General features: G+C 43.6%; 1 protein-coding gene across 3 annotated transcripts; it reads left to right on the top strand.

The window, feature by feature from the left end:
- Positions 1-5,208: 5,208 nt before the first annotated feature.
- Positions 5,209-11,754, top strand: FST (follistatin). Of its 3 annotated transcripts, none has more exons than XM_047762637.1 (6): positions 5,209-5,698; positions 7,587-7,778; positions 8,216-8,434; positions 8,748-8,972; positions 9,618-9,845; positions 10,563-11,754. In XM_047762637.1, exons 1-6 carry the CDS (start codon positions 5,614-5,616, stop codon positions 10,643-10,645), a joined length of 1,032 nt encoding a protein of 343 aa, XP_047618593.1. In that variant the 5' UTR covers positions 5,209-5,613; the 3' UTR covers positions 10,646-11,754. The 3 variants fall into 3 exon arrangements, with proteins under 3 accessions (XP_047618593.1, XP_047618507.1, XP_047618632.1); XM_047762551.1 differs by having other exon boundaries at positions 5,211-5,698; positions 9,615-9,845; XM_047762676.1 differs by having other exon boundaries at positions 5,211-5,698; positions 9,615-9,845; positions 10,290-11,754.
- Positions 11,755-13,317: the final 1,563 nt, after the last annotated feature.

The following is a 13,317-nucleotide window of genomic DNA, read 5'->3' as shown; positions in this document are numbered from 1 at the left end:
ACAAAAGTAACTGCAGCATTATCAGCTCACCTTTGACCAATTAATAATCTGGAAAAGCGGCTCTTACTTTGACATGTTGGTTCATTCATAAAGTAGGGAAACAGAACAGCAAATACCAACTTGCTCTCCTCATACTTTCCATACAGTAGAAAATGTAAATAGAATCAGGGTTAAAAGTTCTAAAGGTCACACACTGATATTTTCCATCACATACAAATATATGAACAATTTGTATTGTCAAAATGAACTAAAATACAAGAAACTATTTAGAAGTTTCTACTAATCCAATGTAATATTCCTATCCTGAAGCATAATTTGAATTCTTTGCTAAGGTTTATTTTAATGACTTCATTATGTTAAATGTGAATATACTTATTATGGCTAGTTTAAGTGACTATGTGCCATATATCATAGATGACTTCTGGAAACAAAATATTTCTAAAAATGAAGGGGAAAATAAGGCAACAAAAATATTAGGAACAAGTCATATCAAAAACAAAGTGTTGTCCATGAATGACTGACTCTATATAACATAAAAGCAATACTGAAAAGAGAAAAGTTCAGGTAATCAATGCATTGTTTTCTCCACACTATATTTTTAAAAACATATATTCTAATGACTTTTTTAAAAACTTAACTGATGGTTTGGACATCTTGGACAAACATTGCTTTTATGTACTCACATTTCTTAACTTTTCAGTTCTGCAATGATTCAGCCAATACAGAACTATTACTCCCCACCCCCACCTCAAATCCTCATCAAGCCTATGAAGTTACACAACACCAAAGACTATGACGCATTCAGTGACCATTTTTTTGTACATAGAAGAACAAAATCTGATTTAAAAATCACTTCAGCCTATTTCTCAGGTGCTTAAATTCTGTGGTTTAATCAAGATTGATTATTTGCATTTGAAATCTTAATATCACTTTGAAAAATAACTAACTTCAAAAAAATTTGACATTTAATTTTAGGGCAAGATATAAAAGCTTCTCACTTGATGACTTCCAAACTTCCCATACGTAACCTCATCCACCCCTTCCATATTCTCTTCTTAGGGACTAAAATTTAGCCAGATCAGTTCTGGTTCTAACAACCATTTCCTATGATTTCAAATAGGTATCTTGAAAGCTAGATTGAATAATTTGCTAAACTCTAATATTTTAAATTTATAAACTTAAGAAGGAAGACAGCTTTTGAAGCTGACTAAAAAACAATCAGAGAACAGCAGTCTTTTTGTGCGCTGCCCAGAAAGTCAGTTACAAAGTGGTCCTATTGTGTTTCTCATAATTTACATTTACTTTTTTGGCAGAGCAGAAAGGAAAAAAATAAGAAGTCAAACTTGGAGGCATACAACAAAAATGACAGAAGGCATTTTTATTTTAAAATGTCCCCCTGACATTTAGACATCTACAAACCCAATATTGAACATTTACAAGAGACAGAACAGTGAAAGAAATAGCAGCTGTTTTTCTGTGATGTCACTGAACAGGTGTGATACCATTTCATACCCCAGAAATTAGATGGATCTCTTCTGATGCTCACAGGAGTCCCATATGAAACCAATATTGACCTGTGTCTCATTTCCTCAGATTGGCCAGAAAATAACCCCAGGCCAACAAGAATTCTGATGACTGATCTGTGCCGATTCGGAGCAGACATACTCCCAAACAGATCAATAGTATCCAAGGTGCAGCTGAAAAACAGGATGAGCCTGTATCCCTAAACAAACACTAAACTGCTTATTCACAAAGGCAAAAGCAACACAGCACTTATGTTTTCCACAGTGTGTTTGCCTGTGACCTCAACCCTGACCCTCAGAGCCACCCTCTCAGTGACAAGGAGTAATCCTATATTAGGTCTGCCTCTGGTACTCATTTCTGTGAGTTGCGGCATTTTTTTTTTTTTTTTTTTTTTTTTACAATGAGAGCTACTGTGACTGCTTTGGCCTAGCCTAGACAATCACATGATGCCAAAGCAACTAGTCTATGCAGTCAATTTAGTCAAATGACCTGTCTGAGTTCTTGGCATTATGTAGACAAAGAATATAATAGAAAATAATTTTTGCTTTTTACTTATCATACTGGACTTATGTGGACATAACTTGAATTAACTTTAGAAAGTTCTTATGATACCTGTTGTTTCTTTTCTTTTTCTTTCTTTTTTTTTTTTTCTTTTTAGGGCCGCACCTGAGGCACATGGAAGTTCCCAAGCCAGGGAACTACAGCTGCTGGCCTGTACACAGCAATGTGGGATTCAAGCTGTGTCTGTGACCTACACCACAGCTCACAGAAACACAGGATCCCTGATCAACTAAGGGTGATGGGGCAGATCCCCAACCCACTAAGGGACACTAGGGATCGAACCCGTATCCTCACGGGTAGTGGTAGGTTTTGATTCCCCTGAGCCATGACAGGAACTCCCCCGTTGTTTCTATTATACACAAACTAAAACACTATCTGAATAAACCAAATGTGTTTCCTCAAAAGTCCAGGTAAAACACTTTTTTGATTAACCCCTCAAAATTGCCTTTGTTCTAATCTTCATTTAGCCACATAGATATTCCCACCAAAAATGTCATATTGTCATATTGCTCTTTTTTACATCAACATATTCTACCTGCAACATGTAAATGGATGAGTTAAATCATGAGAACATACAAATTACATCACTATTTTCATTGCTATATGGTTATGAAATATGAGGAAATTGTGGTCTTTAAAACAATATTCCCCAAATTATTGAGAAAATAAACTATGCATTACAAAATATGACCCCACATTCCTCTAGGCAAAATGACTTCATATACAATGAGACATGAGTAAAATTTAAATGTTTTGTATGGTCCTAAAATGAAAAATATAATTACAATTAGATTTTTTCAGCTTCCAGGGGCTAGAGAAGATTCAGGACCAATAAACATATTCAAATGGGGGCAAATAGGAAATCATATAATTACATTTGGGTCTTAAAATGTTTTAATGGCTATTGGTAGCACTGCCATAAGATCCAACCATCTACCATCTAAGGTCATTTATGTATTTAGAGTATTTATTTTCCAACTCTAGACACATTTGATAAACTTTGATGAAACAGAAGCTATGTCTCTTCCTGCAAAACAAATCTATACCAAAAAAAAAAAAATGACTAGTTGTTAGCTTTCCCCTTTCCTTCAACTAAATTTTCCCAAGGAAAAAAAAAAGATTTGAAGGGGAGAAAACAAACTTTCCCTCCAGCACATTACTATATAAGCACTGTATCCATCTGTCTGAATAAAGAAGAAACAAATTCAACATTGGAACTCTGCCATGGAGTGTCGGCTCCTGCAAAGGGGACAATTTGCTATTAATTGTTAATGTCGTCTGCCATTAGAGGGCACTAAACAACTCTACATTAATGCTGCATTGGAGGGAAGAGAGACGGGAAAGGAAAGAGGGGAGGGAGAAGGGGGGAGAGTATGGGCAGAGTCTGGGAAGAGGGAGGGAAGGAGAAAAGAGAAGGAGTGGGAGGACGGGAGGGAAAGAGAGAAGAGGTAAGAGAGAGAGAAAGAATAAATCTGGAAGATTAAGAAGGCTATGGAGCGCCCAGAGCCGTCTGAAGCGAGCAAAAAGCCAACGTCCGCCTCCCGCGCCCCTCCCCTCCCGTCCTCAGGACGGTAATTATAAAGCGAAAAGCAGCGGCGAGGTCACCCGTTTTTACCAGCCTGCTGCACCCAATGCGCGCGGTGCAGGTGCGGCGGCCGTGGGGCTTTGTGATTCATGCCCACTTTCAAAGGGGGGCTTGGGCCCGTCAGAGAGGCACCCAAACAACTGTCTTCTAATATTAGCACGGCTGTATTTCGGGATCTATTATAGTCTGTCCAGACAGATCCCATTGTAATGGGATCTTTTATTAAAAGATTAGCACTATCTCCTGCAGTTGGTGGAAAAAAATCTGTTATCACTGAGTTATTTGCAGTTGTGGAGGGGGTGGGAGGGAGGTGGTGGAAGATGGGGGGGAGGGCAAAAGGAGGCGTGGGGGGGGGGCGGTCTGGCAGGGGAAGGCTTGAGGGGGGTTGGGGGCAAAGAGGGGAGGATTTGAAATCCGTAGGAGAACAAATCCCAGTGACCTGCGAATGTCCAAGAATTTTGTCTGCATACTTCGCTGTCTGTTGTCCTTCGGGCTCCAGAAGCGAAAAGAATAGAAATTTAAAAGGCAGCTTTTGGAATAAACAATATAGCTTTTTCCGTGAAGTAATCATTTTATATAAAAGGAAATATCGCCTCCTCAGTTTCATTCAGCGGTGCCAAAAATGTTATAAATGAGAGACCCGCCAACTTTCAGCGAAGAATGCCAGCCACTGTGCTTAATAAACTGAGGCTACAGAAGTTCATTATCGATGTTGCAATCTTTTTTATTCCGCGAACCGAGAGAGACAGAGACAGAGAGAGGCCGAGAAGGAGACTGGGAGACAGACCGAGACATACAGGACAGAAACTGGGGAGTCTCGGAGGCGGGGGGGTGGGGGGTGGGGGCAGCAGACCGCCTACGTCGGCGCCCCAGCTCCGGGCTCCAACTCCATACGCGGCGGAGTGAAAGGGTAGAAAAGAATAGAAAAGAAATGGAGAGGGTGAGACTGAGACTGGGGGGAGACCGGGCCTGAGGTGTTAAACATTTTTGTTTGCTTCTGACTCGTCGAGACCGAGGGCTGCGTCTCGGCGGGCTCAGCCGGGGTGGAAGGTGCCGGGGCTGGGATTCCCAGCCACAACTCTGGGCTCGAGGTGGCCGAAGAACTCGGCACGCGCAGACCCAGACACAAAACATCGCGGTGTCCCGCGCTAGGCTACAGGGGCCTAAACACCAGCGACAGACCCGGAGTGGGGTGTTTCAGCAGCTCGGGGATCGCCGGGCATTTGCAAAAGTCTTCTTGGAGCGGAGCGGCGATGCGAAGACCAATTCTCGCCCCGCTCTGCTCCTCCAGCCGCCACCCCCAGCCCACCATGCCCCCCCCCCCAACGCACACACTCACACACCACCATGAACGAACACACACACACACACACACACACACGCCGTCCCAGGCGCGCCGGCGCTGCCTGCGAGCGGCGGCTTGCAGGACTTGAAGTGGGTGTTCTTCCCCACTCCCCACCCCCGAAGCGTCGCCCTCACCCCCCCTCCCGCCCCGGTCGCCTGCCCCCTCCCTCTCGCTCCTACGCAAATAAGAACTCGGCGATACCCTCCTGCCGCTTTGATTTCGGGCACCTCCACCAGATAATTGGGAAGGGTTTCCAGAAGGTGGGAAATGTCACCTGATTCACACTGAACTTTTAAAAGCTCCCCACCCCCAAGGAGCCGCGCACACCCTCGCTCGAGGCCGCCCTCCCACTGCCCCACACACTGGGAGACCGCCCACCGCAAACCGCGGAGACCCCCGTCTAGATTTAAAGCGCGGCTGCGCCCGGCTTCTGACGTCCATTGAATCGCGCGGGCGGCCGGCGGCGAGCGCGGGGTTGCGCCGGGATCGCTGCGCCCTCCGCCGCTCGCCTCTGCGACGCGCGCCGCTCGCCGGAACCACTCGCCGCCGCGCCTGCTCCCCGCACCGTCGCGCTCCTCGTCCCGCGCCAGACCCCAGAATGGTCCGTCCCAGGCACCAGCCCGGCGGGCTATGCCTCCTGCTGCTGCTGCTCTGCCAGTTCATGGAGGACCGCAGCGCCCAGGGTAAGAGAAGGGGGATGCGCTGGGAGGCTCGGCAGACGACAGGGGTTTGTACTTTTCAGTCGTCTCCACTGGGTCTGTTCTGAGCCGCGCTGCTCTTAGATGTTGGACCAACTTAGGAAGTCCGGGATGGAGAGGAGTGGGAAAATTGAAGGCAGTGACACTTTAGGACTGGGAGCCGAGTTTGGAGCGGGGTTATCCTTTAAAAGGAAAGGGAGTGAGCTGGAGCCTGTCTCAGTAGTTAGGGTTAGATGCTCCAAGTTCTGGACATAATGAGTTTAGATGTTATCTCCCCTGTTTGGCTCTGAAGAAGGGGAAAAGCATCAGTAGCCTGGAGATTTCTGTCGACCCGCTTACAGTCTACCTCTCTACCTCCTACATCTTTTGGATACTTTAAAAAATGACTGCATTGGGGAGGGGGATACTGAAATTTCTTCTGTGGCTGAGGGACGTGGTTTCAGAAACTTTGCCCAAACTTGGAAATGTGGGTGCCGAAAATTTTAGAGGGAAGTAGCTTTCTGCCTAGTGGATGCTTCTTCCAACACCCTCCCCCAAACCCGCAAAAAAAAAAAAAAAAAAAATTACCCCTGATTGTTTTCAGTAGTTTACAATTTTTTTTCTTTGCCTCATTCCTCATGTTAACTTTCTGTAGAACAGTGAAGAGCCCACAATTGATTTAAATTCTGAGATGCAGTAAGAGCAAAGTATTTTTTTAATTATATTTATTTATTTCTGCTAGTCTTTGGGCAGACTTTTTTAAAATCATAAAAGCAGCTTGCTGTTCAATATATTGTTAAGATTATAGGGATGATTCACGAGAGGTCTTTCTGACCAAATCCGAACATTAAAAAGGAGGAAGGGGGGGGGAATTACTTGCAAAGATTTCTTGGTAGGTATGAGATATATATTACCATGAGACGGTGGAAGCCCCTCCCCCCTTTATTATTATTATTTACTTGGTTGGTTGGGTTTTTTACCCCTACACTCTTCTTGAGACGGACTTGTAACTTTCCTGGCTTTAGCATTAACATTTTATGTGTGTTGTAAACTGGCCACCGGGCACTGCCCCTCGCGGTCTGCAACGCACTACTCTGAGTTGCCCGCCTTTCGGGGCGAGGCGCTGCCTAGGTGCCGGGGACGTGGGCGCCGGGGAAAGCAGCCCTCGGAGATTTCGAAAGATCGCGGTGGCCGCGGGCGTCCTCTGGATCTGGCGGATTGCAAAACGGGACCGTCGGGAGGGCTGCGCCTTGAGGCCGCACGGGGCAGCTCCGGGCAAGGCTCAGTTGCTTTTGCTTTTTTGCTTTCATTTTTCTCAAGTTCCTTTTGCTTGATCTGTTCCTGTAGGTGTCTGTCTCAGCCTCTCCACCCTCCCCCCCCCCTTTTTTCTTACTCTTAAGTTCTCCTACTTTCTTAACCCCTGTCACAAATAATACTTTTACCGCCCACATGAAACCAACATGTAAAAACATCCGTCGCATCCTGTTTTTGTCAGGTTCTTTAATCTGCTCTTCGAGTCGCTGCAGGTTATGAAATAGGACGAATAAAAGTAAACAGTCTAGTAAAAGTCAATGCAAGCTGCACGTGTTGTGTCTGGGTCACTGGTAACTGACATTGATATGGCTGGGGCGCTCTGGCTTCTCGCTCTCGCCCTCCCTCCCCACCGCCCCCTAGCCCACCTCCCACTTCTTCAATCTGGCTCCCCCCCCCCCACCCTTTACACACCCCGTCATTCCCACCTATTTATTTTCTGCTTTTCTCTTCTCTCTCGCCTCCTCCTCCACGCTCACTCCCTCCCCATCCCCGAAGGGTTTCCTTGCCTCGAAAGCTCACCGCCTCCCTACCCGAACCCCTCCGCTCACTTGCCCACCTCCCCACCCCTGTCTCCCCGCAGCTGGGAATTGCTGGCTCCGCCAAGCAAAAAACGGCCGCTGCCAGGTCCTGTATAAAACCGAACTGACCAAGGAGGAGTGCTGCAGCACCGGCCGCCTGAGCACCTCCTGGACCGAGGAGGACGTAAATGACAACACACTTTTCAAGTGGATGATTTTCAATGGAGGTGCCCCCAACTGCATCCCATGTAAAGGTAAGGGTCTTCCTCCCCAATTTGCAGGCCCTCAGTAGAGGGCGTCTTACCCTCAGCTTCCCCACTGCCCAGCTGGCGTTTGTTTGAGCCTGGGAGAGCTTTGTTGGTGGGTTCCCCCTAACTGCCTCCAGCCCCGGTAAGCCATTGGCGTTGAATTTTGGCAGTCGTATACTACAGGCAAAACAAGATCTGCAGAGGTTCGCTGACCTCTTAGCCAAATGCGGTGGTGACACCAGCCAACCCTCTCACTTTGAGAGAGATTTGGGTATGGGAACACAAATCTGTCCCCCACCCCTCCTCAATTTCTGGGCGAGAGCCTAGACCCCTCAGGCTTGAACTCCCGGCTGCGTGATTGCGCAAGGCACCCGAAGCCCTCCTGGCTGACCTGTTTGGTGCCTGGCCCTGGTTTTAATCCCCTGCCTCTTTCCAACTCTTAGAAACGTGCGAGAACGTGGACTGTGGGCCCGGGAAAAAATGCCGAATGAACAAGAAGAACAAACCCCGCTGCGTCTGCGCCCCGGATTGTTCTAACATCACCTGGAAAGGCCCAGTCTGTGGGCTGGATGGGAAAACCTACCGCAACGAATGTGCTCTCCTCAAGGCCAGATGTAAAGAGCAGCCGGAACTGGAAGTCCAGTACCAAGGCAAATGTAAAAGTAGGTCGCCCCTCCTCCAGCTTTCAACCTGAGGCAGTCCCACAGCAAGACCCCTGGGGGATGGTGTAGTCACAGTAAGAGCCTAATGATACGAATAATGATATCAAATAAAGTAACCCTTTTCTAATGACTCCTTAAGAACACTGAAGGCAACCCAGAGGCACAGTTGTTTTTTTTTTGAAAACCACAGCGTTCCCAAAATAAATTTTTGAAAGCTGGATGCTTCCATTCATGATTTCCTTGATAGTATCAAATGCTGAGTCCCAAAGTACAGGAAGGTGCCTATTAACGTGTGTTTCTCTCTTTGTTTCAGAGACCTGTCGGGATGTTTTCTGTCCAGGCAGCTCCACATGTGTGGTGGACCAGACTAATAATGCCTACTGTGTGACATGTAACCGCATTTGCCCAGAGCCCACCTCCTCAGAACAGTATCTCTGTGGGAATGATGGAGTGACCTACTCCAGTGCCTGTCACCTGAGAAAGGCTACCTGCCTACTGGGCAGATCTATTGGATTGGCCTATGAGGGAAAGTGTATCAGTAGGTATTCTGGATTGAGAAAGGAAAAGAAATAAATGGGAAAAGGGAAAAAGGCTAATTCTGTCATTAAAATAAGCCTAAAGCCTCCCCAAACACGTAGCTTCAGCAAAGGGAGAAATATTCTCCAGTTTGGGTAAACTGTCCTGCTCACAGCACAGTCTTCCAGAAGCATCAGCACATATATTGAAATGACAGCAAGACACAGGAAACAATTTTCCTTCATAGAAACCCAAGACCTCACTCACTTTTACACATCTTTTAAAGTGCTAGACTTGCTGGAAGCAAGAAATAATTACTTAACAGTTCCTAAAATCTGTTCTCAGATTGATAACTAATGGAACTTTTTTTTTTTAAGATCCCACTTATGGGAAATAAATAAATATGTATATTTAACTCACAGATATTGTGAAATCCGGTTCCCCAAAAAATACTACAGTATTTTCATGCACTAATTATAGTATGAAGGGTGTGTGTGTGTTGAGTTTCACCGGTTTTTTAAAAGAACATTTTTGCACCATATCTCCATTAACCCCCTTAATGAGTAATAAGGTATGTTATATGTTTACATTTATTGATAGGAGACTAGAGAAAAGGGGGCAAAGGGGAAATGAGTTTACTCATCACAGGTGTATTATATCCTAGAAGCAAAGTCCTGTGAAGACATCCAGTGCACTGGTGGAAAAAAGTGCTTATGGGATTTCAAGGTTGGCAGAGGCCGTTGTTCCCTCTGCGATGAGCTGTGCCCTGAGAGTAAGTCTGAGGAGCCTGTCTGTGCCAGTGACAATGCCACCTACGCCAGTGAATGTGCCATGAAGGAAGCGGCCTGTTCCTCAGGTGTGCTGCTGGAAGTAAAGCATTCTGGATCTTGCAACTGTAAGTGTGATTTCTAACCTTTCTGAAATTGAAAGCTTTCCCAGGCAGGCCCTAGGGAATGCGATGTAAAAAAGCACAAAAACCTCCCCATATAAGCCCAGTTAGGTAGCTGCTAAGTTTTACCAGCAATTCAGCAATCCACAGAAAAACTGCCTGGAATTATTCTGGGCCCTTAGGACTTGTCCAACGATCATCAATGGGGTCGCCTCTATAAACCTGTTTCCAGTCATTCACCCCTAATTTCTTTAGCTTTAGTAGTGTGCTTTGCTTTATTAACACTTGAATCTAAACTAACTGCTTCAAAGGTGTTTTTTTTTCTTTTTCAAAGACAGCTTTCTATTATCATACATGGGCTGCTGCTTTGCGCAGTTGCCTCTACTAACTCTGAATTAAGAACCCAAAGCAGTTATACCTAGAACACGAGCGCTTTTTATCTAATTTCAGGAATCTGCCCGTAAAACCTGAGCCATTGATTCTTCAGAACTTTCTGCAGTTTTTGACTTCATAGATAATGTTTTTAAAAAACATTTTTTTAAAACTTAATGCATAACAGCAGATGCCAAAAAGCAAAAAAAAAAAAAATCTTACTGCAAGTCACATAAAAATGCAACGCTGTAATATGGCTATTTCAGAGGGCTTTGAAAACATACACTGAGCTGCTTCTGCGCTGTTGTTGTCCGTATTTAAACAGCAGCTCCCCTGTATTCCCCCATCTAGCCATTTCAGAAGACACCGAGGAGGAGGAGGAAGATGAAGACCAGGACTACAGCTTTCCTATATCTTCTATTCTAGAGTGGTAAACCCTCCACCAATTTTCAGTGTTGACATAGCCTTTGGGCAAAAAAAAAAAAAAAAAGAAAAAGAAAAAAGAAAAAAAAAGAAAGAAAGAGAAAAAAGAAAAATATATATTGTCCATACTGTAAATAAGTGTATGCTTATTTATTTGGGGGGAAAAGTATACATAAAGGACCTTTGTCCTAAAGCTCTCTCCCAGGCCACCTTGTTACTCATTGGACCCGGAGAGGCAGTCATTGTGAGGTCTACTGGATGAGGCCCATAGTTGAGACTTGTAGACATTTATTTATACTGTGTCATGTTTTATAATTTATACATAAAATGTCTGGTTGACTGTACACCTTGTTTTTGAAGAAATTTATTCGTGAAAGGAAGAGCAGTTGTTATTTATTGTGAGGTCTCTTGCTTGTAAAGTAAAAGCTTTTTTTTTTCCTTGTAAACCATTTAAGTCCATTCCTTATTATTCACTCACTCATCTGTCTCCCTTCATTTCACTGTTAGACTCTTTTCCATTTTAACAAACTTGCATGTCAGTTTCTGTCATGTTTATTTATTGGATTCTTCGCTGCCTGTTCTGTACATATATGATCCCTCGGGTTTTGTTTACAAGGAATCTTGACTGACCAAAAGGCATTATAACTGACTCAAATAGAAGGTACAGAGGATACATCTTGAGGAAACTCCTACTCTGTTCTCTTGTGATGAAGACATTTGTGAGAGAGGGGCTGACTGCATTTCTAGTAATGTACTTTTAAGATGTTGCAGATCCAAAGATATGGGTGTCAGGGGCCTGAAGGAAGGGGATTGCTACATATTCAACCTTTTGTTAGGTGTTTCCTTTAAGCTAGTCTGCTGTACCTTTTAAATTAGTTATTTTCACCTAGCGTGTCATGAAAAACTATATCAAAGCTTTATCAGTTCAAGTTTCTTGCTTTTCATAACACTTTTTTCTGATGCAATTTTATATTTTCAAACATGGCAAGTTAAATATAAATTCATTTAAATATATAGTTTTGTACTTTTCTACCATGTAAATGTGCAATGTATATAAAAGTTATAATGTGTATTTGTAAATAAATGATGAGTGAAAAAATAAAAAAATTTTAAAAAGCCAGTGGTCTCAATTGCTGATGATGTAATAGAAATTGTTTGGGCTTTTGAGTAAAAATGTATATGATACTTTTGCCGAGAAACCAATATCTCTGAAATTAAGTGGCCAGGGCAGTGGAAGCTCCAAAGTAAGTTATAGATTGCCTCAGTGGTGCTCAAAAGATAAAGGTTCAGCAACCCCTTTGTAGGAGTCATGGCATACCTGCCACTAAGCTAAATGTTCCTCCCTGCAATGGGCCAAGCCTAAAGTTCCCTCTTTAAAAACCCCATCTTATCTATCCTTGTTCCAAGCCTATCTCCATAGGCAGATGTACACTTTATCTTTCCTCATCTAAATAAAGTGGATCTTAGATCTTCAAAAAACAAAGCACATGGCAAGGAAAAGTGAAACTAGCTGAATATCCTAGAAATTGGAATATCAGCTATCAAAATAAAGGCAATATGGTATAGGAATTCTGGGGGGGGGGGGTAGATTTCCACAATGATGCCCATGGTTCATGGAGACTAGATAAGGACACGTATCAATGTTTTGCAATTTATATTAGACAAGCAAGTCAAACAACCTCAGATTGGCATCTGGGGCATCAGTTGTCCCTGTAATCCGTAGTGATACATAACTAATCACAAATTTCCAACTCAATGTATGCTAATTCATTGCCTAGGTATATTAAAAATAACAAGTACAACATGCAAAGAAGTGAAGGTTTGATCTGTGGGAGGTAAAGAGCAAACAGTCAATGTTGCCAACACTGCTGAACAAATGTTCTTGCTTTCAAAGACTGCCCCAAGTTCTTTTGAAAAGTTTATACCATTTGTGGAAACCCTCATTAATATAAGTAATTATTTAAAAAATGATTACAGGAGATTGTTGGCTCTCAAATATAGTCACAAAATGAGAACTTTGGTGGTGGCAGAGGGGCCTCTAGGGTGGGTAGATATCGTATAGTGATCAGGACACTGTAGGGTTTTGTTACCCTCAGCCTTTGGGTTCCAGTTCCCAGAGAAAGGGATAAAGGTGGTGTAGAAGACAAAGAGGCTGCCATTAACCTCGGAAGACAAGGATGCTAACTTCTGCATTGCCCAAAGCTACAGGCTTGCCATTAGGGATGGGCTCTCCAGGAAGGAAAGAGCAGGTACGGTTTCACATCCCTTCCTGGACTTGATTTGTTACCTTGTCCCGGGATGCTACAGATGCTTTAAAGCTGCCATTGACATCAGAGTAAAAATGTCAAATTTAACAGGCACTGATGTGTGTCTTGGCAAGGGGGAGTGATAAAATCAACAGCTTGCCATTTAAACAACATCTAGATTATTTATTTAAAATTTGTATTTTATATTTGTCAGCATCAATCATTCCTCTCAAACACCAGACAGTATCTCATTTTCCTTCTTGGGGTTTCTGACTTTTCCAGTAATCCTGCATTAAGTTAATTAGTACCAAAAAATAGAAGTCACTTTTAAAATTAAATTAATACCACTAGGCTACTCTTAGAATTTCAGCTATGACACAAAAGAGTCTAATTCACTTAGGTATGTAATAGAATAAAAACAGTTGTGTATAATGCAA

This window comes from Phacochoerus africanus, chromosome 1, assembly GCF_016906955.1.
Source record: "Phacochoerus africanus isolate WHEZ1 chromosome 1, ROS_Pafr_v1, whole genome shotgun sequence".
NCBI classification, from domain to species: domain Eukaryota; kingdom Metazoa; phylum Chordata; class Mammalia; order Artiodactyla; family Suidae; genus Phacochoerus; species Phacochoerus africanus.
This window is presented reverse-complemented; position numbering and strand designations above follow the sequence as displayed.

What these genes read in the sequence shown, in the direction of transcription:
- FST (XM_047762551.1), top strand. Translation starts at nt 5,614, where the DNA reads ATGGTCCGTCCCAGGCACCAGCCCGGCGGGCTATGCCTCCTGCTGCTG. An exon ending in GGAGGACCGCAGCGCCCAGG is followed by an intron (nt 5,699 to 7,586) that starts GTAAGAGAAGGG and finishes GTCTCCCCGCAG; the next exon opens with CTGGGAATTGCTGGCTCCGC. An exon ending in CTATGAGGGAAAGTGTATCA is followed by an intron (nt 8,973 to 9,614) that starts GTAGGTATTCTG and finishes ATTATATCCTAG; the next exon opens with AAGCAAAGTCCTGTGAAGAC.